Source organism: Podarcis raffonei, chromosome 2 (genome assembly GCF_027172205.1).
Source record: "Podarcis raffonei isolate rPodRaf1 chromosome 2, rPodRaf1.pri, whole genome shotgun sequence".
NCBI classification, from domain to species: domain Eukaryota; kingdom Metazoa; phylum Chordata; class Lepidosauria; order Squamata; family Lacertidae; genus Podarcis; species Podarcis raffonei.
In genome coordinates, this window is record NC_070603.1 from 82453160 (window position 1) to 82479614 (window position 26455).

At 40.4% G+C, this 26455-nt stretch overlaps 1 protein-coding gene across 3 annotated transcripts in view; it reads left to right on the forward strand.

The window, feature by feature from the left end:
• The window catches only part of CACNA2D3 (calcium voltage-gated channel auxiliary subunit alpha2delta 3), a 486071-nt gene that overhangs the window by 307841 nt on the left and 151775 nt on the right, over nt 1–26455 (forward strand). For 2 of the 3 annotated variants that reach the window (XM_053377842.1, XM_053377844.1), the window contains exons 13-14: nt 1198–1331; nt 26006–26023. In XM_053377842.1, the coding sequence (XP_053233817.1) occupies nt 1198–1331; nt 26006–26023 (152 nt within the window). The remainder of the gene's footprint in view (nt 1–1197; nt 1332–26005; nt 26024–26455) is intronic. The other variant, XM_053377843.1, reaches the window with a different exon arrangement.

The window sequence follows — 26455 nt, forward strand, 5'->3', positions numbered from 1 at the left end:
CTTCACCTAAGAAAAACAACCATTGGGCTTTTTTTTTTTTTACATGTCTGTGCCTTGCTTGCAATATGTGTGGTTAGCCCTCAAGCTTCCTTGCTGTAATAATGTCTGCAAGTACTGTGCTGTGTCTCTTTTCACAGCTGCCCTTTTCTATGCAGAGACTAATGTGATGCTCAAAACTGACAAAATCTCAGAACGTGAAATTTACACACACACACACACACACACACACACACACACACAGTGTCAGATATTAACAGATGCACATAAACAAAAAAAAGTCTTTAAAATATCAGCATGAGCACTCCTAACAGAGGACTGGGTCACTCAGAGCAGTGGAGCTACCCAACACTTTCGAACCCTTGCCAACTTCTGGCTGGCACAGCAGAGGGGCTAAGATCAGGATCTTCTTCAGCAAATAGACTTATTAGCTCTGCCCTGACCCTGGAAAACCCCATTTGGGAACTTACTCTGGCTACCACTGCTGCGCTGGCTTCACAATAGCTCACATCTGCAGTGGTCACAGCAGGGATTTTCATCATGATCGAGTCCCTCTGCCAGAGAAGGGATACAGGTTCCAACTCCCATTATAGATTGGGATTTAGGATTACTCCTAACATACAATAAACTTTGAGTTAGGATCACTCCCTAAGCCTAGTGATGCAGTCCACATAGTACTCTCAGTACGTAAGAGTTATTTAGTTGGCTCAGCGGATAACTATGGACTGCACTGTATGTAGCATCTGGCCACTGCAATGGGCAGAAGAAGAGATGCTGGGTGCTTAGAATGGGGTGGGGGTAGGGGGAGGCTCTAAAAAGTTAATAGATCCCTAGTATTTTTAAAAAGCATTTACCTTTAAGAACAAACTTCTTCCACTTTTACTTTATCCTGAAGCTGAAAAATTGACTTGGAACCAAACAAATTAGGACAGGCTGTGCAATGGTGTATAACACTCTGAGGAATGGAACCTTTCAGGACTGACATATCATTTCACAGACTTGTGCTTTCACAAATTAATGCGTGACAAGGCTTCTTCAGAATTTTTTTTCTTCAAGTCCACCCTCCTCCCTCCTTTCCCCTATTTCTTTCTGTGCAAACAGAAGACAAGATGAGTGTAATTATTATGCATATTCTACGCTCCCCTCTGTCTGCATGGCCTCATGTTTCTCTCTCTGTGTGTGTTTTTTGAACTTCCGCAGGGTTTTTCACTCAGATATCTACTCTAGCCGATGTTCAGGAAAACGTTATGGAATATCTCCATGTGCTTAGTCGACCCAAAGTGATCGATCAAGAGCACGACGTGGTATGGACTGAAGCCTATGTTGACAGCACTGTAAGTCTTCAAGAGGCAACGTTTAATACATCCTGTTTATTTGCAGAACACCCAAAGGAATTTGGTATTGTTCTCATATTGCATTTGACACTACATAGAATGTCCTGAGCTTTTGCTTCCTTGACACTGGATTGTGCATGAGCTGCTAAGATGGAGTTCAATTTACATTACATTACATTGAATTGACTAATTTCACCTGCAGCAGTTACTGGGAAGTCTTTCATTTGTAGAGAATGTAAGGCTTCGTGTATTAAAGCCCAGTAAACAAAGCTGCCATTTTGCTTGTCAAGCATATAAAGTACAAATGTATGGCATAAGTATAAATCAGCTAATGCGTATAAAACTCATACAACTGCAGTCAATACTAGGGATTTTTAAATTTTAATTTAATTTATTAAATTTGTATGTGCAACAACCACAAGACTTGCTTTATATCTGTATTTGTAGCATTTGGAAGCAGCCCAATCTGCTTTGGACCTGCTCTAGTCATTCTATTGATTAGTTTTTTGGCTCTGAATCTGATCTGTTACATCCAAAATTCAGGAATTCAAAATAGCTATAACATTTTTTCTTTTCACATAAGTAGATAGAATTTGCAGGCAAATGAGCCCTCCCATGTCAAATTTCATGCAGACCCATCCAGGGGTTTTTGTGCAAGGAACCTTTAAAAATTATTTTTTTAAACAAAGAAAAGACCTGTAATGTTTTGATTTCCTGATAGATTTGAATGCAAATTGCATGCTTGGTCATGCTTTTGGAGGGGATGAAGCCTACCAATTTTCAAAAATCTAGCGGTTCTGCAAAGGAAGACTTTAGCGTGATAGAAAATAGAAATCATGTTCCCTCCCCAATTTTATTTGCAGACAATCAGATTGAAAACTGGACACAAGGGAAGTGCCCCTAGATAAAGCTCAAACAAATAGGTTGCACATTTAAGGTTTTTTGGGGGGAATGAGACCACAGAGCAACTTGGAAGTTATGGGTTCCTTGATCCACCTTGAGATACATTGTTAATGATGCAATCTGGCCTGAGGAATGTGAGATCAGGACCCGAATCACTCCAATTCCTCTTGTTATTTGGGGTGCAAACGTTGCTGACACATACCCCTAGTCAATACCAGTAGGTCAAGTCACAAGGTTATAGTTCCAATGCTATAAAGCAGAGGTAGGTAACTTGTTAATTACTAACAAGGATACCAGGTATGTGAATGGCTCCTAATCTACATATTTTACCCTACACGCAATAAACTAATTCTGCATACCATTTTCATGAATGTGGCAGATGTTAAGCTGAATCTGGTGGATATGTGATAGATCTAATCCAAAATTGTGCACTCCTAATTTGAGGTTGGGGTGGGTGGAATGGAGAGGGGGCATCTCCAGTTAAATCCCAACCAAAAAAAGGAGGAAACAACTTCAAGGTGAGTTTGGAAATCATATTCTGAAGATATGTGTACATAGAAGCTGGTATGCTCAGGATTCCAACAGGAAACCTTGAAGAAATGCCTTGGGAGTTTTTAGTATGTGAACAATATGTTTAAGAATGTACTATTACATTTTTAAAAGGGAGATGCCTTTCATGTTGAAGTTGAGTAAATACCCTTTCTCCTTTTAGTGTATGCCTATAAGCATGATTGGTAGAAAATATTAGAACCGGTATTGTTTCCAATGAAAATATAACCTTTTATTTTGTGTTTGTTTCGTTTTCACGTGTTTTTTATGGTAAGTAGTAGATCATTTTGATTGTTTGTAGAACTTACTTGCAATTATTATATTAGAAACAATACATTTCTAAACAGGGATAACATATGGTGGGATCTCTTTATATAAACATAGCTATCGCACACACTTGTAGCTTAGTGTGAGTAGAATCTAACATTTGTTCTAATTGCCTGTACATATTTTCTATAGTTCTTTTCTGTTTTTTAACCTCCACCAGAACTAGACAAATCTCAGAAATCTCACCAGGTGAGCTCAATCTCACTTTTTGAAAATGTTAAACATATAAATAAATTTGAGATTCATTAGCTTTGTGCAAATTTATATGAGAACTAACATTACCTCTATCTGGAAACATTGTTAGCATCCACGTTCATTGCTGTGCTAAAAGAACTGTACAACTTTAAACTGTGTTATTCTGTGACAATGGATAGATTTTAATATGCTTTTTGGTTTGAATCAGGGTTAAATGGTGGATTTCCAATCTTGATCTCATCTTCTCTAGTCCTCTTTTTTGTAGGCTCTGGTTTTTGTGTTGTCTTTTTGGATATTAAAGGGATAATAATTGATAGCTCTGGTTCCCTATTGCTAATTGCAGTTTCCTGGCAGAAATCTTTAGTTGATATTTGTTCAGACATTATAACAGGATAATTAGGCCCGTTATGTAAAGTCTATTATTGAGTCTCACGTGATCAGCTGTCTGGCATATGGTGAGGACCTGATAAGAAGGAATCTTTTCCCACAGGCCCATTTTCTTCCCTCTGTCTTAATAAGGGAGTTTTAAAGTGGGTGATGCAGAAAGGAGAATCTCACAGTTCCTCAAGAGTAGGGAGAAGCATTAATAAATTCCACCTACTTGCATTGTGCAGGAGTACAATTGTATTTTGGTTTTTGTATGCATAGACTACCTGGCACCTCCAGCTAAACGCGACAGGCAGCAGGTAACGTGAAAGATCTCTACCTGAAACTCCGGCAGGCTGCTGCCCATTGAAGCAGATGAGACTGGGCTAGGTGGACAAATAGTTCAACTACTATAAAAGCAGCTTCTTCTTAGTGTTGCCAGTCAAGTTTTTCTTTACCTTGGCTTGGAGACAAATTTCAGAATTTCTTAATGAGTCACCTGAAAGCATAAGTCCACTACCTTCCACTTTCTCTGCTGTGGATCATAATCCAAGCAAAGGAAGAATCCCCATTTTACTTCCGTTCTATCCTCAAAAGACTTCCTGAAAGCCCTTCCTCCTTCTCACAGGATAACCTCTCCACACCTAGAACATCTAAAACATTAAAACCATTCAGGTATTCTCACAGTTAATAATGGTTAATGGTTGCTGGAAACAGTATCTTTCAGCCAACAAATCCCTGGGTGAAAAGGGATCTTTTCATATTCCTCCTGAATGTTAATAATGAGGGAGACAAGCACATCGCTCCAGGAAGAGCATTCCACAAACAGGGAGCCATCACCAAGAAGGCCCTGTCAAAGCAGCCCCCTGTGGTGACACCACGTGTGAGAGGGAGGGAGAGAGGGAGGGAAAATACTGCCCTCCACACTTTTCACTTTCTGCCACTGCCCTTCCCAGCTTGGCAGCAAGCAAAGAGAAGTGGGGAGGGTGTTGTGGGTTGGTGGGGAACTCTAAGCTGGTTATCATTTTGGCTTCTATATAGATTCAACTGATATTTACTGGCTGCATTCCCTGGGTATAAAGAGAATTTTTGATGATAGAAGCATTACCTTCTGTGAGTCCAACATATCAATCAACTATATCAACTATACTATTAGGGGCTGTTTGTGCAACTTATGCAAACTGGTCTTACACAATATAGGACAGTAGCTTTGTGATATATACAGTCTTGTCTTTGTGCAAGTCTCCCTCTTTTGTAATGTTAGTCACATCTGAGCATCTCCAATTGCAATACCATTTTTCATACTCTCTTGAGCTACCTTTAAACTTGATTTCTTCAAGTAACATTGGAATTATGATGACCTCGCTTATCATCTGTCTTTCACAGCAACATTTGGTGTGGTCATCAATAAGTGCTTGCCTTCATGTGGGCAGGAAAAGAGCTGATAATGTTCTTTTGATTGCACCTCTCACTTGAGTTAAGGCCCTGAGAGTGTTATTTTGTGTCTGGGAGCCAAATGGTTAGTTGTGTGAAATTGCTGTGCGCATCAGCTGTCCTGGATTCTTCTATCTTATCATATGGATGCAGTATCTGTCAGTTGGAGGCTAACTGGAACTTTATAACCGAAGCACTTAGTAACTGCCCACAAAACTGCTGATAGGGCTGTACCTCAGTGGTAGAGGCTCAGCTGTATGCTGTATGCTATATGCTGAAAGCCCTAGCCAGGTTTAGTCCTTGCAGGTAGGACTGCAAATTCTCCCAGTCATTGTAGACAATGCTGAGGTTGGTGGACTGCTGATCGGACTTGTTAAAAGACAGCTTCCTATGTTAGAATCAGTTTTTGTCATGCTTGCTTTCCCGTTTGTTAGTGTAATTCTATATGCATGTATGTGTATGTATTTAATATACAGCCCTTCATCCGAAGATCTCAGGGCGGTTCACAAAATAAAAATACAGGATAAAAGCACAAAATAAATAGTTAAAAATAAAATAACAATGCCCCCTCCCACAAACACATTTAAAAGCTCATAGAATATTAAGGCCTGGTTGAAGTGGAATGTTTTTGCCTGGTGTATAATGAAGGCACTGGAAGAACCTCCCTGGGGAGAGCATTCTACAGACGGGGAGCCGCTACAGAAAAGGCCTGTTCTGGTGTTGCCACCCTCCAGACTTCTCACGGAGGAGGCACACAAAGAAGGGCCTCAGATGATGAACGCAGAGTCCAGATTGGTTTATATAGAGAGAGGTGGTCCTTGAGGCATTGTGGTCCTGAGCTGTTCAAGGCTTTCTAGGTGAAAACCAGCTCTTTGAATTGGTCCTAGAAGCTAATTGGCAGCCAGTGCAGTCAGGCCAGGGTTGGTGTAATATGCTCAAACCATCTTGCCCCGGTGAGCAACCTGGGCACCAAATTCTGCACCAGCTGAAGTTTCCAAACCATCTTCAGAGGCAGCCCTATGTTGGTTTGATAAACATTGCAATGCAGTGCAATTAAACTGCTTTCTTTGGCAAAATCCATTTATAGGGAGGAATTCAATGTCACTCTCTTCCAATCATTCTGTCAGCACAAGCATTTCTGCTTGCCAGATGGCATGGTCCTCCTTTTCTCCCCTTCACACTATTCTGGGGGTTCTCCCAAACCTCAAGGCATATTTGGGGTGGGACACAGAAGGAGGAGGAAGGGAAGTTCCATTGCTAGAGGGAGCCCTTGAGCTGGCTTCTGTGTGGGCACCTGGCTGGTTGAATCCAGGCTACACTTTATTTCCTGCCTATTTGTATTTGTATATATTTTTTAAAAATTCTACAAATTCAAGATCACTGGATTGTGACCAAGACTCCAAATTGCTCTACCTTGACATCAACATATTATCACTGTAATACAGCTTCAATGTGTTTTCAAGTGGATTATTGCGGAATTAGCTATATTTCCATTATTTACAAAAGCTGTTTTTCAAGCCTGAAGGCTAAGATTAATTTCAGCGAAGGGAAGACTCAGGAAACCTAAAGCTGCAATTTCCAGTCAGGGTGGGGGGGATGACATGGAGTCGGAGTGAACAAGGAGGTTCCCTAGTTTGCAGATGGCACAAATTGTTCTGGATAATAAAATCCCAATCAGATTCTGAACCGCTCTGTAAGGTTCCCTTTAAACTGGGTGACTGGGCAACAGAATGGCTGATAAGATCCAGTGTAAGTAATTGCCAAGTGCCACACACATAAAATCCCAAGCACACATAAACATTGATGAGGTTTAAATTGACTGTACTCTGGAAAGAGATATTGGGGTCTCTGTGGAACACACCAAAAAGTAGGCAATGGGGGGGGAGGGAATAAAAAGAAGAAAGGTTCAGCACTGGGAATGATTAGCATTCAGGATTTTTATGGTAAGAACACAATCCATTCACCCATAGGTGGAGAACTCAGTACAAACCCGTCTTGCATTTTCACTCCTCAACATGCGTGGGCTGTGTTGAGGGAATGGGCAGCTTCTATGTCTTTTCCTTATCCCCATCAAACCACCCTTCTTCCCCTTTTGCTCTAGCTCTCCCTTTACAAATGTGGTTGAAAGTTCTCCTTGCACAATTGTTCACTCAGCTTAGGGGAAATCATTCACCACTACAGTAGAGGAGCCCAGAGGTAGCCAAGGAATATCATATACAGTGGCACCTCGGGTTAAGTACTTAATTTGTTCCAGAGGTCCGTTCTTAACCTGAAACTGTTCTTAACCTGAAGCACCACTTTAGCTAATGGGACCTCCAGCTGCCACTGCGCTGCCGGAGCACGATTTCTGAAGCAAAGTTCTTAACCTGAAGCACTATTTCTGGGTTAGTGGAGTCTGTAACCTAAAGCGTATGTAACCCGAGGTACCACTGTACAACTCTTGCCATTTTGGTTCTCTTTGGAAACATCCATGCTATACATTCAAAGCACATGGCTTCCACAACAGAATCCTAGGAACTTTAGCTTATCCCTCACTATCCTTAAGAAACTACAATTCATATAATGCTTTTTTTGGGGGGGGGAGCTTTGGGCTTTAAATGTCTGTTAGCTCTTCTTTAAATGTAAGGTACACCTGTGTCCTATGTCTCCTTGTCGGGTTCAATGAATGCACACTTGGCAAATGTAGGTAGCACTTGGAAATATGTTAGAGGGTAGCCCAGTGTGGGGTTTTCAGCACACTATATTCTGGGATCATGACTTGCAGTAGAGGTACCGAACGCTCCAGATGTTGTTGAAATATAGCTTCCATCATCTCTAACCATCGGCCATGATGACTGAGACTGATGGGAGTTGGAGAACAGCAACAATGGGAGGCAGTGTGTTGGCTACTCCTGGGTAGACCTTCAAATGAGCTCTAGTCCATATTTGCCCATATTTGGTGAAGCTTGTTGGGAATATTCTGCCACTTCATTGCCACTGATGTCTTGCCACCCCTGCTACTTCATCCATAGATCCTCTTTATACCAAAGAGAAGAACAGTTTATGGCTCAGTTCAGATCATGGTGTTGGTAAGAGTGGCTCACAGCTTGCCCTTATGGATGAACCGCATCCAGTAGGACAGGAGTTCCTCCTTTTAGACTTAGGCAGAGATTTTATGAGCTTATGTCAAATCACCTTTCTTCAGCATTATATATAAAAGAGCCATGTCTTATCAGGTTTTAGGAAGAAATCAAAGTAATTTCGCACTCTCTTTCTTCCAGATGATATTCCCAAAGACGGCATTTTGTTAATTGAGCTATTATCATAAGTGAATATAATTAGCATTTTCAGCACAGTAAAAGGAGCCCAGGGTCTCTTATTTCTAGTGCACATTATGGATTGCTGCTCTGAAAGCCCATTGCAATATTTCACAGTTAGTTTGAAATGCTCTTACATGACTACGGCAAGTAAATATTAGCAATTACTGTGAATGCAAATTATAGTAAAAAACATTTATAAGAAGGTGAGAGGAGGAAGTGTATTTGTGAATCAGTTATTTATGCAGGGAATAATGAAATTCATTTTGTGCCTGTTCTACAAGTATCTCACAAAATCAAAATAGCTTTAAACACCATACTTTGTGGTAGCATCTGCTATCAGCCTTTTGTACTTTTCTTTTCAGACATAGATTTCTTACTTGAACTTCTACTATTTCCCCCTTACATTTTTTGCTGTAGGTAGAATGACAAAAGACTAGTTGACTATCAAACACTGGATAGTTCTCCATATACGTAACCTCTGTGGATACCTTACTTGCTAAAAATGAAAACTCTGTCATGACATGTCCATCATTGTAGAAACCATTTCTCAAGATTTTTATGATTGCTGCTTTTATTTATTTAATGTTTATTTATTTTTTTATAGAACCATAGAACTGTAGAGTTGGAACGTTCACTTTCTTCACAAAAGTGACCCAAAGCGATGTACAAACATAGTATAAAAATGAATTATAGCAAACAAAACCAATAAAAGCCCAATAAATACAGCTATAGAGATAAATGACAGGTCTTATATATCTTGCCACAGATACCTGAAACCCTTTAAATTAAGGGCAAATGCAGGCGTAAAAAGAAAAGTTTTGCCTGGTGCTTAAACATTATTTAACCAATCAGATTTGGCTGTGTGTTGACTTGACTGAAAACAACTAAAACTTAGCCAGTGCTAAGTTGTTTAAAAGCTACAGAACAAGAAACGTAGGGGTGCTCCCTACTCATGGTTTTTTTTCTATTGGTAAGGCATATTTTTATGGTATTGCTGCTGAATTGAAGCTGATTTAAGAGTTTAGGCAGGCTCGTGAAGCTGGGCGTTCAGACAATCTGGCCCAAAGCATTTAAAAACAAAACCAGCACTTCAAATTGGGCCCAGAAACAGAATATGTATAATATACCCTGATAGTCTGATTTCTATAAGAGTTCTTATACGTGCATTCTGTACCAACTGGTGACTCTGAAGCATCTAGTGTGGCTGCTGACAAACCAGTCAAATATAGGGAAAGGCACACTTCTGAAGTTCAGAATAAGCCTTTGTAAAAACTTCCAAAAATATCCATGTACATTTTTCAAGACTGACCTAGCTCCAGAGTTCTAGCTGTTGCAGCCAAGCATCCTGCTTTCTCAACAAGTGTACCATATTCACTTCATTACTGACTATTTTGTTAAAGGTGAACTATAGAACTGCTCATGACACCCATTGCATTACATGACACACACAAAAAAAACTAAAGTAGCAATTGGCCGAAACATAATGAACCCTTCCAATCTTGACTGAACTTGAGCTCAAAGTGCAGTGAGCAGTGGTGTGTTTTTTTAATCAGTAGATGCGCAGCCAAGATGACCTGTCCTCAGCAGCTGGATGTTAATAAGAACAAGCATGTACATGCTGCTTCAGTGAAAGTCTAGGGGCTGTGATGACTTCCAAATGGTTAAGGAAGCTGTCGAGTTGCTCGGCTCAGTAAAAGCACTTCTTATAAAATAAAAGCACTTGAAAAGAGAGCACATGAGGAGATGGACAAGCTATTGTAAAGATGGCCATTTAATGGTTCCATTTCCACACTGACACCTGATTTCTAAGACCTTTTACAATATCATGAATAAACTGCATTATGCACATCTAGTCTTTTACCTAGAAACTTTGATTCTTGAAACAAACTCCTTTGTATTTGATAAATTACATGTTTGCTTTTGTCTTAGTGCTAGACCTGGAAGTTCTTAGGGGAATTTTCAATGATTATATTAGCTGCAGAGTATTATATCATTGAGCTAATTGCTGGTTGTCAAAACTGCTACAGAGGGGAAAGGGTGTTATTAAATGGCAGTATTTATTTTAATTAGTTAAACTTTGCATTGCAGGCATCATGTACACTGTATTTGTAAAATAAAATAGCACAGACAATAAAAGATGTTCAGACCATCAAAACAAAGTAAAATAAAAATACCCACACACCTAAAGAAGACCATAAAAAACAAAACTATCCCGGCACGTGGATTGTGGAATGCCATCTGCATTATATGGCACTGAGAAAACTGATTATGTTGGACCTCTATTTCGTAGCAGATGGGTTCATTAAATTTAATAGCCTCTAGAGCTTTTAGAAACAGTGTTAAAAACATGTGGAACATGCTGTGACACTTCACTTCTAGCCCCAGAGTCATTATAATTCTGGCACAGACTATAAATATTAAAGTACTTTATTTCAATTGAAACAAATGACTACTCTAATTATTTTTGTTCATGTACAGTAACTTCAGAAGTGTCGAAGGCTGCCATTGTTTCAATTTTCCTGCAGCATCCCACTTTTTGTTTAAGGACATTTTTGCTGAACTTTAGCTCCATCTCCCATATTAGATTCACTTCTAATTTGTTATTTGACTTGCATGCAACATCAGAAACTAAAAGGCAATCACTGGTATCTAGTAAGACCAAGGTGTTAGCCAACTTCAGAAACAGTCCTCCAATTGGCATTGCTTGTCATTTTCTCTTACGTAGTTCATTGAGCAGGATTTTTATAACAAAAATCGTAATTGGATTGGAGAATTAATCGGCAATTACTTGTCTTTTGCACATGTATCAAGACAACAATATTTGGCCAGTGAACAGGAAAACATAAACCCAAGTTCTCAAATTTTAAGGAGAGAGGAAAGTATTTCTTATCTATACAACTCTTGGCAGTGTGCTCTTTCACTTTCAATCATTTCCTCATTTTCCTCATCACCTACCCCAGGTTCATTCCGCCCCCCCCCCTTCTTTCACCTACTGTATCTGTGGTTCTTTCTTCAAAACTTTTGAGACCTGGTCTGCTCTGGTCATCAACTTACAAATCCCTGCAGTCACGTTTCCCCCTTCTTCCCACGCTACGAAAGGGAGGGATGTTGAAGTTGTTCTTGTGTGATTAGCACATTCTTTTAAAATGTATTTTGGCAGCTCCAGTGTGGCTTAGTTTCATTATATCTAAGCCCTGGCATGAGCTGACATTTCAAACTCCGTCTTTGATTAAAAAAGAGCTAAAGAAATCCAGACCTTTCAAATGGCTAAGTGAATGTGTTCTACTGTTGCTGGAGGTGTTGAAGGGTCTAATGACATCAAATCCATAAAACAGTGCCAAAAATGAGAAATTGCTGGATTAGTCCATGTAGTCAACCTACTGTACATTCTAATTGCCCTCTAACCTAGACCCAGTCCACATTAGGAGTGGGGGGGGGGGTTTGGTGGTAGTATGCTTCTTGCTTTCTCATGAATCATGACACATTCACCAACTTGCAGTTATGCCACTACTTCTGCTACTTTATTCGGGGATTTTTCAGATTTATTTTATATGCGTCAAACATGTTATATTATAACTATTGTTGGTGGGAGTGCCTTCCATCCTCCAGAACTACATCCCCAGCCCCCTTCCTCACCTTTCTTTAGCATTTAACCTTCGGTGTTTGGGAATGAATCTGTGGGAAGGAAGTTTGAGTGTCCATGACTTATCATCATATTTTTGGGTGGTGGTGCTAAGTCTCAACAAGCACCTGCACAGATGCATTTCATTTGAAAGCCCTTTCCCCCAAACTTTCACTTTTCACAGAGGTGAGGGAGAAGTACTGTGATTGTTCTCCATCTTCCTCCTCCTTTTTGCAAGACTTCTTTTCAATGCACCCTGTGTGTGCAGTCATTCTCTGTGATCAGAAATCACAAAGGTGTGGTGCAGTGTGGTGTGACAAAGAAATATAATGTACTATATGCGACTTAAGAATCATCCACTTTTTTATTTCACATCCCAAGGGAGATAAAGGGGTTGCATTCACATATAATACTAAACCAAACCATGGTCTAGTGTGAGCATTCAGGCATCCAGGGAGGTGGCCGCTTTGTTCATCCTGGTCCTTTTATCTCAGTGCAGCATGGCAGCTAAGCCAAGGTTTGACTTAGTGTGGCACCTGGACCCTGGCTGTATATCAGTCTCTGTCACCTTTAATCACAAGCTGTAGCCAAGGTTTGTTCTTGACTACAGCTCATTGCTAAGGAGGAAATAACAAGCCTGGGTTTGGATGACACAGTAAACCAATCCTGGGCTTAGCTCACTGATGGCGAAACTTGGCCCTCCAGCTGTTTTTGGACTACAACTCCCATCATCCCTAGCTAACAGGACCAGTGGTCAGGGATGATGGGAATTGTAGTCCCAAAACAGCTGGAGGGCCATGTTTGGCCATCACTGGCTTAGCTGCTCTGCTGAAAAGACCAGGAAGGAGCAAAGCAGTCACAGGGAGCCAGCAGGCTAGTATGATCCTAGGAAGGCATAGTTGGTATTACCATGTTTTGCAAACATGTATTCTTTACAGTGTGACCCCGATCTGCATTTGCATTAGTGAAATACACCAGTACAGCAGTACCTTGTAAATGAAAGAACCCTAGTGACTTTAGAATTTGCAGGATAACCGCTTATAAGAGAATCTTGTGCTGCATCTTTGAGGATGCTCTTCATAGTGCTCAGGGGTTTGTCTCTTTAACTCACAGTCTTCTGCTATGGAAAATTATCTGTATAAATCACAGGCAGCAGGCTTGGTGTTCAGTTTTGATTTACCAGAATATCCCAATGGGAACTCTTCTCTACACATGTCTTCCACACCTGTGTGCTGGAGATATAGCAGGGCAAGGAATTTTTCAACTTGTCATTGATGTACAACCCCTTTCTCTGAGAGGACAAAGAATGCTTTTAGATTTTTCAGACCTGTTTTCACTGGAATTTTAATTGTGCCTGTCAGGACCCAAACCTGAGAATCAAAAGGCAACAAATCATTAAATGAAGAAAGAATTTATTTCTGCATTTCTCATGTATTAGATCAAACGAGAAAAAACACACTAATGTGTTTTAATAATAGTAATAATAATAATAATAATAATAATAATAATAATAATAATAATAAACTTTATGCAAAATTCTCATTTTTGAAAATGCACTAATGGCGGAAGGTGGAAACATTCCAACTATTCCCTTGGGCTGGTTTCTGTAGTTTCCAGTCAGCCCACAGTTTCTACATGTCTTTTACAGAGTTGTTTGTAGTATGGAGAAAGAACAAAGTATGTATCCCTTTGCAAAACTATACTCATTCTACATAGCAGCTCCCTGAAATGGCCCAGAACAGCTAATTCATAAGCTGTAGCTTTAAAAACTAGTAGTGAAGTGTGTTAACTTCAGAGTTATTAACAGATGGTGTGCACCGTCCATTGCTCAGAGTAAAGCTATTGAACAAGAAACTGATTGTACTGTCATCAGTTCCTGTGGGCGACACTAGACATAAATGAACTTTTCACAAACGAATTGGAAAAGTATTGGAAAATACAGATGAAAAACTATGATTGAGGCAGATGCAACATTCCAGAAGAATAGCCATGCTAGTCTTTTAAAGGAAACTCAAACACGGATCCTGTCTGTGGCATCATAAAAGTTAATGAAAGGATTGTGTCATGAGCTTTGGTAGGTTACATTCTGCTTTATCAGATGCATCCTTTTGTTTTAGTTGTGCCAGACTGTAATCCTTTGCAAACTTAACTAGACGTAGTCTCAAATAGAAACAATGGGACTTACATCTAGGTGAATATGCATAGGATTGAACTGGATAATACTTTACTAGGTTTGTATTATGGCAATGGAGTGGAATGCTGCTGTTCTGGGGTCCCAGGTGCAAGTCTCTTTCCTTTCAATTGTACACCCAAATAGGGCTAGAGGTCTGTCCCTTGACTATCCATTCTGAGATTCTAGCTGCAGGTGGGGGGAGGGAAACAATTTTGGGAACATGAGAGTGGGGGGGGGGGAATGTGTGTAATCCAGTGGCGGAGCTTCGTGCTCTGGCACTGGGGGTGGAGAGCAGGTGGGGGCGTGGCTGGCGTGCGTCCTGGGGTGCATGTCCCGGGGTTGTGGCACGCTGCCCGCAGGGGTGTGGCGTGCATCCCAGGGGCGTGGCGCACATCCTGGTGGCATGGCACACTGCCTGCGGGGGCATGGCTCCAGCGCAGAGGGGCAGCTGCGATGGCACCCCACTGGGATTGTGGTGCCAGGGCAGTGCACTCTCCCCACCTCCGTCTTCCTCCAGTGTTGTACAGTGGTACCTCCGGTTACATACGCTTCAGGTTACATAAGCTTCAGGTTACAGACTCCGCTAACCCAGAAATAGTGCTTCAAGTTAAGAACTTTGCTTCAGGCTGAGAACAGAAATCGTGCTCTGGCGGTGCCGCGGCAGCAGGAGGCCCCATTAGCTAAAGTGGTGCTTCAGGTTAAGACCAGTTTCAGGTTAAGTACGGACCTCTGAAACGAATTAAGTACTTAACCCGAGGTACCACTGTAATCTTCTCTTACTTTCTTCAGGGTTCACTGTAGAAGATCTACCATGGAAGCATACTCTAAGGTGAATAAACCAAATTAATACATTTATATTATCCATCAATATAACAGTTTGTTAGACAGCCTAACAGAAGTATACAATGAGAATGACAAAAAAGCTCCATTATTAAAATTTCCCACAGTCCCAGTTATTACTCCTCTTTCAATATCAGCACCAAGGTATGTTTCCTGCTGTTACTTTCTAGAGGAACTTCTTGCCTATGTATTAACTGATGAAGCCTGAAAACCACAGCCTCCCCTGTTTCCCAAAGCAGTGGCGAAAAGAGAGTTACATGCAAAGGCAGAAACTCTGAGACAATTAACAAAAGCACACCATCGCCTGACAGAATGTATCCACTTAACAACGCAGAAATTAGGATGAATATTTTTATGAAATATTTTATGAATTTTCTCATAATTTATAAATATTCTAATTTACCTAAGCCAAGCTGTTCAGTGTTTAAGATTAATTCCTTCCCAACTAGGCCTAATCTCCCCTGATTGGCCAGTAACTGCAAAGAAGACACTCAGAAGCCCTCTTAACATAAACAGTCAAGACGTGAACCCCTGCCACCACCTTCTATAATTCTATAATTAAAGGGCCATACACACCCAGGGCTACATATGCTGAAGCATTTACATACAGGGCCATTTATTTTCCTGCCCTTTTACACGAGTTGTTATACCTGTCATTCCTTTTTCTAATTTGTCACAAACTAGAAAATAAATAAGTGTGTGTGTGTGTGTGTGTGTGTGTGTTCCATACACTTACGTGATCCGTCGATGCCCCTTTCCCTTTCGTGCCAGAGTACTCCTGTGTGAGAAATGATAGTCCTGCTGTTGTGTTTCACCTTCCCATCAATTTTCATAAATACCTCATTTAAAAATGATTAGGCTTCGCAGTAATTAAAATTATGCTTTCTGCTTTGCAAGCATCTTTGTACGGCAGCCAATAAGTGCTAAAAGCAACGCTAGTAGCAAGGGTGGGGAAAGCCACAGCTATGCCCTGTAATTTGTATTGGAAGCTTATCGAAGGTGGGATATAATGGTGAATTTAACTAAAATGACTGGAAAGTGACATCAATTTGCAATACATGCCATCTACAATGTGTGTGTATATATACGTATATGCATATATGCATGTCTTCTTTTTTCTTATTCTTGCTCATTCATTTATTTTTGGATATTCATATGGGATGTGAAATACTTCCACCATATGAGTTTAAATCAATTATATTAAGCTAGGGGAGGGGAGTAGCTCCCATTTTGGGTATCTTAACCTTTTCTTACAGATTTATATATATACAAATTTAATTTTCTGCTTTCATGTGAGTTTGAGAGGAATAGTAACATTCCTTCAGCCACCCGTTTCAAGGGATACATTTCTAGTTGTGGAAAATACAAAATCTTCTTCCAAATACATGCTCACTGAAAGTGGCCTAACATACTCGCTACAAAATCTGGTGAAAATCCACTGGTGGCCTGCATTGTTTCCGAATTCAGGAGCCATTTCCCTATTTCAGAATTCTTAATTTGTTTTATTTATTACTATAGACGTGCTGGGGAATCTTCTGAGGGTCACATGCCAGTGATGGGCAGGACTAGAGATCACAGTGAGCGGAGGAATTAATTTAAATCTTACTATTTATTTACTTAATTTACATCCCACCCTTCCTCCCCCAGGAGCTCAGCAGACAGATGAAACAAAAGCAAAACAAAAATATTCTAAGCAGAGTATGACGTTCCCCCCTCCCCCCCAAAATGATTACAATTTAAAACATCTAAAATCAGTTACAGTTAAAAACATTCAAGAAGCAGTTAAAACAGTTTAGAAACAGGCTTCCACCCAATGATATTTTACTTCGGTGCAGTCCATTCCTTACAAGCAAGAGGCATTATCAGAGTTGCAAGACACAGTCCAGCCAGACAAAAAAAAGTTTGGTCCAGTGAGGAATGTGGCCTGAGAACAGTTCCAAGGGCCAGAGAATGCTGTAGGGTAGAGATGCGTGGCGGGCCACACTTGGCTCTGGGCCTGAGTTTCCCTACTCTTGCTGTTGTGGCCATTTTCTGTCCTATCTACCCAGTAGGTAGACAGGCAGGAAATGACTCCCCTTTTGCTGTCAAGTTGTGGAGGAGGGCGAATAACAAAGTCAGCCTAGTATGGCTTGATAAGGCACAGCCTCTTCTTTGCTCTGCCAAGAGCAGAAGTAGTAGAATGGGACAGTAGCAATATAAACCTACAAAGCCCTATGAAATGCAAATTATGCTGGATGGCCGTGCTTCGGTTCACATCCTGTTTTGGAAAGTACAAGCTACAAAGTTCACTCTTAAATGCCAACAAAATGGAATGTCTCCCCCATTCCCAATTGCAGAAGTGGTTTGGCATTGCCTGGCTCCATTCAACAAGGCATATGTTTCACAGTGCTAATAAAATCTTACATACATATGAGTATTCAATGATTCCTGAATGGGAGAGGAGTTTGGGGGAGGCTGCTTTACCAGTTCCTCCCCTCTTCAGTCTCCCGTTCCAAACTTTTTCTCAAGAATCATTGGAGACAACCCATTAACTATATAAAACAACTATAATTACATTTATGCAGTGATGAAAAAGCAAATAAAAGATAAGCCAATAATAAAAACCCATCCGTTCAAATGAGACATAGGTCTTAAAAGAAAGTTTTAAAAACTTGTGCACAACAAGATCAAACATAAGTTAGCAATCCAAGCGAAACTGAGATTCTGTTTTTCAGGGCATAGAAAGCAGTGTTGTAAAATGGGATACCTCCTGCAAAAGATGATCTTATACCACTGGAACTGGAGGTCATCCAAGGAAGCTCAGAGGTGGAAGATTCAAGACAAACTGAACTGTGCTTCACAGTTAAACTAAGGGAAATTACGAGCACACACGCTGAACCCCTGTCCCTGGAGCCCCCAAGAAGGAGACATGACACCAGCTTATGGGTTCAAATTAAGCCACAACTTTATTGAATTTCAGACGTAGGAAACTTGGCCTAGGCCTTGGAAGGTATCCCTCTCAACGCAGGGTATGAGGTTGTGCAGGACTAATAGGTGAAGTGGGAGGGAACTATAAAGCATGAACTTAAAATAAGGGAAATTGCTGCCATTTAGTGATGACCACCAACTTGGATGGTTTTAACATGGGATTAGACAAACCCCTGGAGGATCAAAGGCTGCTAGTATCATAGTTTCAGTTCCAAAATCATTACAACCAAAAAGTTGAAAAATGGTGTCCTTTCACAGATCTCATTGGAGAATGAGGCCTCTTTATCTACATGTCTTATTAGGTGTTCCATAGCACATCATCTAACAGTACATCATAACCAAACTAGGGACTTTGGGATAACATTCTCTCTTTAGTCAAATGGCATGATACATATAGCAGCACAGTTTTGGGCCTGGCACCTTTTTTGTTATTTGATTTCTTTCTTTTCAAAAAGAATCTCAGTGGTCCTTGTTTGGATGACCTTCTAATCATTTGTTTGAGGCATGAGAGTTCTGCTCAGCACTAGAGTTCCATGATTTGTTTTAGTTGAGTTAATAGCTCAATGTGTTCAGAAGGGTTACTGTCTGCAGCTCCCCCTCCACTAAATGATTGGACAACTTGCTTGCTTATGGCGATCATTCTGTGCAGACTTACAAGAAAGTGAGCATCTTTGTACTTAATAGGGTTTGCTTCCAAGCATACATGCATAGAACAGGGCTATGTGAAATCCACATATCAACTGGCATATCACACACACACACACACACACACACACTACTTCCTGTAGGTATAGAGTGGTAGATAATTTAAAAACATTCTGTAAACATAAAAAAAAAAATTCCCTCAGATTTTAACAAATGACAATAAAAAAGGAAAGCGTGTGCTAGGTGTGTTGGAAAGCTGTTTATTATCATGCTTATTGTCTGTAATGCAATTTCCTAACATATTTTAATGCCACAAATGCAATGGAAAAGAGGAACCATGAATAAATTAGCCACTAAAGTGTAGGACCAGAGCCAGATTGAGGCCCTTCCTGTGTTGTAATTATTGAATATCCTCCAGTAATGAAAAGTGAGCTTTGGTGATTTCTCATCTGAGCTGTTTTTATATTCCCCAGTGGTCAAAACAGCCAGCTTTGTCTTTTCTTCCTTAAATATTTGTCTTGTAATTTACTTGGACCGCAGTCCGAAGCATCCTTCCTAGTAAGTCTCATTGAACTCAGTGGGACCTCCAAGTGGACATTGTTTTTGACTGGCCTATAAGTCTGCCTTGTAAAACATTAGCAAAACATATATGATAAAAATGATAAACATGTGCAAGACATAGAAAGGGATTGAAACTGAATCATGATTATTTGTACTTTATTTAAGTAAGATACTAATGTGAACCTGAATTAAAAATGCTGAATTAAAAAGCTGAATTAAAAGTGCTGGCATTGAAAAGACAAACAGATGACATATAATACTCTAAGACTTCGGCAAAGGTATGAGGAAAGGGGGAAACCATTTCCATTAGATGCAAGAAAAAGAACTGTTACACTCTGCTTTTGAGGATTAGAAAGCTTGAGGAGCCTTTTCTTTTGCTCAACACTTGTCTTGGCAGGGCCTGAAGAAACCACTGGAGTCAATAGTACCCACCGGGCTTTGCAGAGATAAGTAATTTGTATGCTCTGCTGTAAAGGGTCAGCCAAGAACTCTTGCTTCTACTGTTATGAAAATTGTTTGTTTCCTGTGGCCTCTCAGGAGGGAAAGTGTCAGTCAAAGCAGCACAAGTGATTTCAAAGAAAATCCTAACCAGGTCTAATGTGAGTTGCTTATCCTTCATACAACTAACTTCCAAACAATCTAGCAACAGAATGAAGATTTATCACACAATGGTTCCTTAGATCTTGAGCTAGGTGGGGATACCTAGTGTTAGTCATATGCAGAGCACATCCATTCAGATAAATGGAATTAAGCGCATTGATCTCCTCTGGTTATGACTTAGTTGGTTGTCACACTATGTGTCCAGCAAGTGAGACCCTTAGTAATTAACCCTTAGTTAATAATGGCTAATCAGCCTTTTTAAAAAAGATGTGAAAGCATCCATTGTTGAACTGGATATTTCTTGGTCTGTGCTGCAGTTACTAGACTTTTTTCAATTTTATATATACTATGACAGCATTTTAGGACTAAATTTGAAGGTAAACAGTCAACGAATAGTCATGTTTTAATACTCTTATTATACTTTCTTGGAATTATTAGGAATGCGATGTTTTAAAGAAGCCTTTTAGATGAGAGGCAGTAGCACCAAGTTAGGCCAGTTCAATAAAATATATACTCCACTTTCTGAAAGGGGCCAAAATGACCCAAAGTGATGGGTGGAATGCAACATAGTACTTTAGTATTTAGTGGGCTATGTGTCTGTTGGATGGAGACTGCTCACACAATAAAACTTCCCCTCCCCTCTCTTGCCTGCACACAGTGGGGAGGAAAGTGTGGGGGCACACAGCTGGAGGAGTGGGGTGGAAATCCCATTGCACAAGTGGACCTCGTTCCATGCATGCAGCACCCTAGTTGATCCCTGCCTGATATATTTATTAATCTTTGTGGATCAAAAAGATTAATTGAGAGAGGTGTTCTGCAACATACCAAACTTAACCAATCTTTCTTCCGGCTCCATCGGAGCTGGAACTCTTCCTGTACTCTTGGTAAAGTTCACCAAACGGCTAGAATTTCCTTAAGAATTGTTGCGTATCATAATAGGTGAATTCATGTTTTCAAAATACTAGAGCTGAGCCAAAGTTTAATGAGTTTTGAATTTTGTGTTGAAATTAGCATGTTTTGAGGAATGAGAACATTTTGTCAAACAGCTGAGCGACCTACGCGGACATTGGACAATGTGTTTCTCCTTTAAAGCAGGGCACCATTTAGGTACACTCCCAAGACTTGGGATCAGTAATGCTATGCAAATCTGAGATTTCATAAAAATTGTATAACTGTTTGAATAAAGTTTTAGAAACATTTCCCCAACTCAACTGAGCTACAGCTTAGTCAGGGTCATTTTATATACTCTTCATAAGCTGTCTACCCTGGCCCATGTGCTTGTCAACAGGCACAGGGTTAGGTTGGGCACATGTGACAGAGCAAGGATTACCAAGAACAGACAGTGCCTTAGCTTTATCTTTATTTTATTTGGTTTAGAGGTAGGGATGATCAAATTTCTAATCCATGTCACTTTGACCTGATCTGTTCATTCTTATGAGTTATTTTCAGTCCCTTTCCATAGGAATCTGCTGATTTTCCAAAAAATTGCAGAAATATTTATATGTTAACTATTCCCCCCCCCCAAAAAAATAGGCATTTTTCCAGAGGTGGTAAATGCATGGCATCAATAAGTTATGCTGCCCTCTTGTGCCCGAATACAGGAATCACAAGTCTTTGTCCATTACTGGCTCCTCTCTTGCTCTTGACCAGGTTGTTTCTCATTTTTACCCAGAGCAGAGTCTCTCTCTCTCTCTCTCTCTCTCTCTCTCTCTCTCTCTCTCGTGTGTGTGTGTACTCTCCAGCTGTCTACTCCTCAGGCTTGTGATTTGTGCTTTAAAAACATTTTGTCCATTTGTATGAGAGTGTACGATCTGCGTTGTTTGCCTTGCCTTTCCCTTATCAGCCTTCTTCTGCCCTTATTATGATCACTTTCTCAATCTCTTTGAGATTCAGTTGCAATATCAGTAGCTTGGTTTGGTCAGTTGCCTGGACGTGAGGATACCAGAACACATGCACACTGCTTTGGGGATCCATGATGAAAGGAAGATGGGATAGGAATAAATTAAAGGCCATCGCTGACTCTGTGGAGCAGGAGAACCCCAAGCGAGTGTGAAGTCCTCAGGCCATGTGTGTGTAGAAGGGGTGCTGAGGGTTCCTTCCCCTCTCCCTGACCGCGGGAATTTGAATCTTCCTTGGGGTTGCAAGGCAAGCAGCACTTGGGGACTGCTAAGGTTCCTCATTCTCAAGTCTGATGAATGAGCTATTACAGGGACTACGCAATTCCAAAAGCCAGCCTTTGGGAGCTGCTGCTTCCTTCCTTCTTGTACTGGAATTCTGAGGTGGTAGTCAAAAGCCTGACACTGATAATGATGACTTGCACTAATACTGAACATGAAAAGGATGCTTTAGATCAGCTTCTCTCTACTACTATGTTTAATGTCATTTAAAAAGTTGTTTAAAACAATTAAAATATTTTCTTTTTTACAGTCAGAGGAGCCTTAAATCCTACAGATTATTTGCATCTGAAGTCAATCCAGTGAATTTGAAATTGTTTCCAAAAGTATTACTTTTTAAAAATTACAGCTGCCATTAACAGAGCAGAGGTATACCTAGGACATCAGTTTGCTGACAGCTTTTACATGAGCTTAACAGTATGGGGCAATCTTTCAACTTGTAACCATCTGTTACTCTGTGAAGTTCTGTGTGATGTTTTGGTCAGGCTATATAAACAATTAACATTTTCTACAGTATAAGATAAAATGCAGACCCCCATGCCTACAGATGCATATGATTAGCTGTACTGCTTGAAATGGGTGCAAGTATATGGTATATTAAATATTGCATAGCGGGGTTGCAAATAGAAGGAATGCCTGGTGCTAAATGTGAGAAGGTGCTTCATACAGCTTTCCGTATAGAATTGCATCCCTTTTTTGGAGTGTTTATTGCATCACCAATGAAACCTAAGAACTGGGTGTGCGTCCTACATCCCTATGGAAAGAGACAGGGGATGTATATAGGGTTTTATTTTCAAATTTGATACAGTTTATTTCAAAGCCCTCATTGAACAGGGGTTCACAATCTTTTCACCACGCAGAATATCTCCACTGGATGAGACCGCATAGATTCAACGACATCTTGACTATAAATATGGTAGCAGGTGCCCTCCGTGTCTCATGCATGGTCATGTTCAGTTTTTCTCTAACTATGCTTTAGCCATTATCCATTCTGCCCCATTGCCCTCAGTTTCCCTCAGTAAACCAGGAAGATGCTTGAACTCTCCTGGCAAGGAAGAGAAGACAACCTGGGAGTTACTAAGTCAGTTGCCTGTGTGCCTAGAACAATGTCAAACCAGATAGAGTCAGTGAAACACTTCCCTGAAAAATTATGGAAACCATTTGGGTCCAGTAGATTTTGGGAAGAGACTATCCTAAATGCAGAAGCAGCTGAGGGACTGGGACGCTACGCTAGCTTTTCAATCATGTGCCTCTCCTACTTACCAGGAGAGATGAAGCAGTGCAGAGATCAACCTATCGAAAGGCACTGGTGGAGTCAATCCAGTGCTTCTGCCAAGCTGTACCACTGCACCAACCTCCCACCACCTCAACCCAGCCCTTTTCCCTCCCAGTAAACAACAGCAACTCACCTGCCAGGAAGCAAGTAAAGCAACTCTACCCCCATCAAGTCAGCCATTTCTGTCTAACCAGCCCTTCCTTCTTCCTTTAGTTGTATTCATATGACTTAAAATGCATTCTGAATATAGCACCATTGGCTTTCTACAAACAGCTTTGGATGTACAGCGACACTTCCTTTCCCTCTCTTCCAACTACCTCATGCCCCAAGGTTACCAGATTTTTTTCAATGAATCTGGGGGCACTTTTCAACTTCAATTGATTTTGTATGGGGAGTGATTTGTAAATCCAGGGACTGTCCCCAGGAAACGGGGACGTCTGGTAACCTTACCATAAATCTGCTCCACAGGGTTAGGGAAAACCCCAGAATTTATTTAGGAGGAAGTGGAAAGGAGAGGGAGAGGAAGTGCCATTGAGTAGCCAAAATTGCTTGCACCAGCAGAGCTGTTTAGTTGGATACCACCCGATATGCTTTAGCCTAGAGGCCTCAGCTTCAGTGCCGGTAAGATTCGTCCTCCAAATTCTGGAGCATGACACTGATGTCACAGCAGCACTTCTCAGGGTTCTAATCCAGAACCATTTCAATTCAGAGGATAATTCTCTCTTTTTAACCCTTCCCAGCCAAGCCATTCTTATTCCCATGAGCAAAATGGGCAAGAATGCCTGTTGATGCATGTCAGCCCTGAGACTGTAAAACTCATGAGCTAGCATGTGTGAAGAAGGCATGCATGGAAACCTGTAATTGAAACAAGCAGTTGATGATACTGAAGGCATGGCAGTCAGTGCAAGCAAGACTGGATGGAAGTCAAATTGGCTAGGAGGAACATGGGTTCTTCCTGTAATGTTTACACTTGTCTGTTGGAAACTAAATTGGAAGTAGAATATTTAAGGAAGAGGTCAGCAACTCGTAGATTCCAGCTGGGAAGTATTTTATCAGCTGTTCTCTTTGGCTAATATTGATCTGTGTTTTTACATTGCATGCAATGCATTTTCTAAATTTGTTGTTGTTTTCTGTCTTCATCTGATGCTTCTAATGAAAGCACTTGCTGCTGACACTGTTTCTTAGGGGATCAGATCAAGACAGACACTTCAGGGTTGGAAGTTAATTGAGTTTGAATGAAAATACTAAAGGATTGGTGTGTGGGTGTGTTGGCGGGGGGAGGGGGCTTGTAATTGACTCTACTGGTTAATGCTCAGTTTTATTGACAAAATACCAGACATAGTGGCTACCCTCCCATCCCTGGAGTTGGGACTATGCAATGTAGTTGTTTTACCTAGCTAGTAATGTGTGTGTAGGGATGGACAAATCTTTCCCTTTGGATTTCTCACTTTTCCAGTCTCAAGTTCAGTTCACTCCATTTCCACATCACTTTGCAATGCTTACTTAAAAGTTCTCACAAAAACCTGTATGTATTTTCATGCACATTGCGCATTTCTGTATGCATTTTTTTCAGGAAGTTTTCACCAATATAATGCACCTTTGCACATTGTTTTCATTAATATACTTTGTGTGTGCGCGCACTTTCCCTTAAAATACACCCTTTTGTATACTTTGGTGCACTGTGGAACTACATTGCAAAAACGAGAGTAGTGCAAAGTTTGAAGGATAGCTGCGTTTCAAGTTATATAACGGTTTGGGAAGGGCAAGTTAAGTACGCTCACATTAAAATGCAAGCCATTTTCTCCCTCATCCCTATAACGTATGATATACAGTTGTAGAGCGCTATTTTAGATTGTTCATTTGAGTCATAGTTCATGGTATACCTGATAAGTACATCTATGTGGACTGAATCAGCATGTCTTCTTTGGGAGTAATGTAGGCAAAGTTTAGCATTTCAGTGGCGTAGGGATTCCTACAGAAGGGTCAAATATTTTCTCAGCTCTCCTACTGAAATCTCTAAATCATCTCTCACACTAATTTCAGTGACATAAATTAGTGTGTAGCTTTACACTGGCGTATGCCTTTATTTAGATATCAACAGCAACTTTGATCGGTTTGGAAGTATGTAAGACAAATGGCACAGATTTTACAGTTCTTGCAAATAATTGTGACAGTTTCAGTAGTAACAGTAGCATTCTGCCATTTAGTAGCATGAAGCTTTCGTTTACAAAATCATAATTGTGTCTTATGCACAGGCACTCAAATGCAGCTCATACTTGTGTTTAAATATGTGCACACACAATTATGAATGTGTATTTTTAACGGTCCATTAATTGGAATGGATCTTAACTGTAAGAGGGGCCTTAAAGATACAAGAAAGGCCTTTTAAATGATGCAGTTACCTCTACGTTGAATTATATTTGTGTACAGGAAGATGGAACTTCACAATTCAAGTGTGATACCATATCTTTTGGGGAAACCATCCCTTTCCTCTAGCACTGCAGTGTTTTAACAAATTGCATAGTGCTAGTGATATTTAGCAGAGAAGCTGTCCTTTCGTTCCTCCTATAGTCCCATGTTTATGCAGCAGATTGAATTAATTGGAAATATTTCTCCTGTTACTTCCTCTATTTTTATTAGCTTGGTGATTTTTTTAAATTAATGAAGCAGCTAAACTCACTTTAATATATCACATCAATTATATAATGATGGCTTGTTCTATTCTGTTCTTGTTTTTTTCCAGCTTCCTCAGGCTCAAAAGGTAAACTATTTTCAATCAATACTTATTCAAAAGAAATCACCAACTCTTCATGTTTCCACAGTGTCATGAATATGGTACAATGGTGATCAGTGAAATGCTTTACAATGTCACAGCTGTAATGAACTGGAGAGCATAACATTGCTTAAATCAAAGCCAGGCATTGTAAGCAGTCAAGTCACCCACTGAGAGTTACAATTCAGACACAATGTGAGAGCTATTTGAACAAAATGGACATGGAGTGGACTGCTGAGTTGCACAATAAAGGATCCATTTTGTTATCACTTTGAAAATAATAGACAACCATCAAATGGACATGGCAGTTACGAAGAAGCCATCCCTAGGCTGTTACATTCCCCACCGGAGGAACAATGGGATTCATGGCATGGCTATATTCTTTCACTGGTCCCTATTGTATTGTCTTATCAAAAGCCT